This window comes from Asparagus officinalis, chromosome 2 (assembly GCF_001876935.1).
Source record: "Asparagus officinalis chromosome 2, Aspof.V1, whole genome shotgun sequence".
Classification (NCBI taxonomy): domain Eukaryota; kingdom Viridiplantae; phylum Streptophyta; class Magnoliopsida; order Asparagales; family Asparagaceae; genus Asparagus; species Asparagus officinalis.
In genome coordinates this window covers 1745265-1750181 of record NC_033795.1, presented here as the reverse complement: position 1 = coordinate 1750181, position 4917 = coordinate 1745265, and the positions used below count along the sequence as shown (strand labels likewise).

Genomic DNA, 4917 nt, shown 5'->3' with positions numbered 1-4917 from the left:
TTACTTCACACGGAGCACTTGCGTTTGCTTAGCTACGATCATGACAGAAGGATAAATAAAAGTTTACGCGTTATCTTATTAAAAATACATAGTTTTTGTAAGCCAGCTAAACAAATTAAGTCGCTGAGTCCGTGATATGCTGATCTAATAACTTAAATTAATCTGTTTTACTCATTCTTCGCATATGCTTGTAATAATATACCTAATTTTTTTCTATTCTCTCTCCTTGATTTCTAAGTAGATTATCAAGTCCCATAATTAAGTCCTTGATTCTGAAAGAATAATAAATTTTTATGGTGATTGTATTGGTTTAACGCTCCCTCATCTTGGTTGGCTAGAGTAGCATGTTGTTGTTTTATTTTCCTATTCTGCTAAGAAATGAATAAATAAATAAAATGAAATATGAGATTAAATAAGGTTCTGGGTGTCATTTTATTTGTTGCACCCAGGCTTGAGCACTATTTGGTTCGAACCGAACAAGCGGACCAATTTTTTGGTGGCTCGGTTCGGTTTTGAAAATTTCAAATCAAAATAACTAAACTGGCTGATCTCAACATAATTGTCTAAAACCTCCTACGATCTTTATATGTGAAAGTATAATATACACTAATATATTTATATGTCTTAAATGATTAAGATTCATTTTTAGTTTGTACAATAGTTTATTTGACAATATTTAACTTGGGATAGAAGATGACTAAGAGGTTTGAAGGAGTGAAAGTGGTTTCTTTTAGCTAATAATTAATTCTCTAATTATGCATAAAGTCATAAGCTGACTTAAAGGCTTTATTACGTCACCTACCATCATTTTACATGACATAGTTACCCTAAAAAAATCTACATTGAATACTTAATAGATCATCATTAGTTTATGAGAAGCCAGATGTTGAGCTTTGATAAGTACAACATCTTAATCGCATGCATCATCAAGCTGGAACACGTCAAAACGTGTTTTTTCTGTTACTTTAAATTTTAAAATTTTTTTTTTTCAGCTCTTGCGTATGGGATGATGGCCCACCAAGTTCAATCTTCATCTAAAATTATCTTCAATCACGTGATAATTGGATGGGATTAAATTTTCTCGGTCCTTATTATTTTTATCACTTCTAACATATGAAATCACGCTACATAAAAATTTCTATTGCTGTCTTATAAATCACATTGGACTTGAAAACCTTTAGTAGACTTTGAAACTACTATCGTCAAAACCACTATTTGCGATAGAGAAAATGTTATATGACATGGTCTCGTCTTGTGAAATTGAGATAATTGAAAAGATTGAGATAATTGAACTCGTTTCAATTACGACGTAATTGTAGAAGATTTTAATTCGGGTTGGGAAAACAATTTGTACCTATTTCTATTTGAGATATGGAGCTTATGAGAGGACGTATGTGTTTTTTAAGTAGGGTCACTTTCACAAATGCTACTAATTTTGTCAATTTGCACAAGAAAAGCCATAACTTGTTTTTATTATGGAAAAGTATCATAAACATTAAAATCAAGGGAAATTACTCCAAAATTTATCATAAGACCATCATCTAGTTTTCTGATAGCATTTATGTTTTTCTATTCATCTGAAGTGTATATGACAGGTTTTTAATAAAAATAATTTAAAGATAGTTGTATGCAAAACCCCTAAATAAATTCCAACTATTAAGTATTTTTGCGTTGGTCTATGATTGTGTTCTAGGGTCAAGGTGTCGCTGAGTTAAACAACAATTAAATATATCTGCTTGATACTATATAAAATTTAGTAACTAGTCATTTGAGCGCAATTTTAATTATTCAATAATATAATTATATTCTTACAAAAATGAAACTAGGAATGTTACTATCTTATCGGGTCTAGTCTTAGGGTGTGTTTGGCAACAAGTTAAAGTTGGGTCACGTTTAGGCTAGAGCTGACCCAATTTTAACTTGTTTCTTATTTGTTAATTTTCAGGCTAGAGCTGACCCAATTTTTCCAGTCTAAATAGTGTCACTAAAGTAGTTTTCTTTTGGACCCGGAGAGTCTGATCCACAAAAAAATGGCTTAGTAGACTACTAGGCCAGGACTAGTCCTCGCCTAGTTTTGTTCACTTTGCCAAACACACCCTTTGGATGGAGGTGAACCAATGAAAGTTAAAGTGAAATTTTATTTTCACCTCGTTTGAGAGTTTTTTAGGGGTTAGAGGATGGAAACGGTTGTAAAATTTATATTCATTTTTATACCCTCCAATTTAGCAGTAGCGGAAGTAATAGAAACATATGTAAAATTTTATAATATAATAAGACAACTATACCCTTATCACACTAAAATCTATGGTCAAGATTCATTCTCATCCAATATATAAGGTTAACTTTGACTATATTCACTTTACTTCCATCCTCTAATATAAAACTCTCAAGCAAGTTAAAACAAATTTACTTTCGTTACCCTAACTAAACTTCCAAACAACATTTTATCTTTTCACTGCTATTCTTTATCTTTCCTTTTCGTCCTTTCCCTTAGGGCCCGTTTGGATGGACGTAACTATTAGAAGTAAGAAGTGGATCAAAGATGTAACTTCCTCAATTATGAAGTAGAAAGTAGCGAAAGTAATATTTATTTTGTTTGTTTCATATATTTTTAGAAGTAGTGGAAATAGTATTTCATCATCTTCTTTTATTTATTTGTTTATTTGGATAGAAATTGAATATATTATTTAAGACTATCCATCATTGGTAAATCTCTAATTTAAGTGAACCCTATTTTTTATCCACTTCCCCTCTACTTCTGAGCTTTCAAGGGCGGAAAAAATCTAGAAAGTAGGAGTGTCACCTAGACGCCACATCTGCATTTATGAAAGTAGCTGAAGTAATCTTTTCGGAGAAACAAATATAATTTTCTATTTAAAGTAAGAGAAACTTCATCTACTTCAGTTACTTTTTTGCTATGAGTTTTGCTACAGTGACCCAAAATATGTGACCAATAAGATGGACAAGTGAGGTGTCCCCCTCCTATTGGATAATGAGTTGGTCATTATTAATGATGACCAACTCATTATCCAATAGGAGGGAGACACCTCACTTGTCCCCCCTATTAATCTCATATTTTAGGTCATTAAGAAATTTTTTTTTTGCTATTTTTGTGCAAACAAAGTGGCCCTTAGTCAAATCCCAACACACCCTTAGAGCATCTCCAACAGCTTCCCCATCTTCTTGATATTCTAAAATTTGGAGAATTTTAAGCTTTTTTTTGGTCCAACAGATTCCCCATCTCATTCCCCAAAATGGGGATAAGAGAGAAAAAATAGAGAGCCTTCCCCAAATCTGCAGCATTCTGCAAATATTTGGGGAAGCACTTTTTCACGTTCTTCTAGACTCAACCCACAAAAAACAACTCCATCTCCTCATTATAATAATAAATAATTTGGTCAAAATGGGGATTCTTCAAAATAATAAATAATTTATTATTTATTAGTCAAAGATGTAGAATATTTTTATTATTATAATAAATGCATGATTCTTCAAAATGGGGAAGCTGTTGGAGTTGGAAAAAAAATAATTTGGAGAATATGACATTTGATTCCTCATTTTGGAGAAATTTTTAGAGAAGGTGTTGGAGATGCTATTAGAATCCGATCCGCATAACTCGGGATAAGTATTTTATTTATCGTTGTCACTTTCCGCCGTAATTACCAGATATTTAATTCCTAAATTCTGGGGGTAACTTTACCGAATACGGTGCCCAGATCCCATCCTTCAAGGCAGACAGAGACGACTACAGACCGATACCATTGAAAAATCCCTCGAGTCTTCGCACCCCAATTTTCTCTCTCTAGAATTTTACACATTCTCTCTTGAATTATTAACCCCGAGTCGCCTTCACGTTGGTCTTCAAGCCCCCTCGAGGAGAGTTGAAGAGAGAAGAGAGCTAGCTAAAGGTGACTTCTTTCATTCTTTCTGTTCTTAAAGCTGCATTGCTAATTTTGAGAAATTAGCTTGTTTTGGACCTGGGTTTTGTTCGGTTCGGTGTTTTTGGCGAGGATGTTGGTGAAAGATTGGATTTTGAGGGGGTTGGTTCGAGGAATGTGAGAGGATTGGAGGTTTGCCCGTGAGGTGTTTGTAGATTTGACTCTGTGAGTTTGGGAAATTTTTGATATTGGGTTTTGTAAGGAGAAGTTGGATCTTTGTTGGGCTTTGAAGATCTGGGCCATGCTAGATATGTGCTTGTCACAGGTTTTCATGCGCTAGTTTGAGTTAGGATTAGCAGGAGGAGATTGGAGCTACTGAGACTAGGTTAAGATTTCATAGTGGGTTTAATAGGAGATTCTATGAGAAGGGGAAAGGTTGGATCTCTGGTGGTTTTTTGAAGTGTTGGAGATCTGGGTCATGCTAGATTTGTGCTTGCCACAAGTTTTGATGGATTAATTTGATTTTGGACCAGTAAGATGGCTACTTCTCCTTCTTCTTCGGCGACACCGCCGTCTTCTTCCGCTACGCCTGCACCTCCAATACCTTCTTCTTCATTGTCTCCTCCACCTTCAACCTCCCAATCACCAGTGTCACAACCCAATCGCCACCTTCTGACCCCCAGGCCTCTTTCTAATGCCTCCTACCTCCTTTAACTTCCACTTCCCCTCCCCCTCCTTGTCGCTCTCCCTACTCCTTCACTCCCGAATTACACCACCTCCGGCCGCCAAGTCCCTCCTCCGCGTTGCCTCTCCTCCTCCTCCACCACCAACATCATCACCTCCGCCTTCTTCGAACCCTCCTCCTACTCCTAAATTAACCCCTCCACCTTCTGCTAACCCTCCCACAACTCCTACCTTAACTCCTCCACCTTCTGCTAACCCTCCCCCAACTCCCACCTTAACTCCTCCACCTTCTGCTAACCCTCCCCCAACTCCTACCTTAACTCCTCCACCAACTCAAGCTGACCCCCCCTCAGTA

At 36.0% G+C, this 4917-nt stretch overlaps 1 protein-coding gene across 1 annotated transcript in view; it reads left to right on the top strand.

Annotated features, from left to right (window-relative positions):
* LOC109829861 (proline-rich receptor-like protein kinase PERK9) overlaps positions 3696-4917 on the top strand; it is a 6671-nt gene continuing 5449 nt past the window's right edge. Inside the window, exons 1-2 of the mRNA XM_020396927.1 lie at positions 3696-4519; positions 4650-4914. Of these exons, the coding sequence (XP_020252516.1) occupies positions 4416-4519; positions 4650-4914 (369 nt within the window). The 5' untranslated portion in view covers positions 3696-4415. The remainder of the gene's footprint in view (positions 4520-4649; positions 4915-4917) is intronic.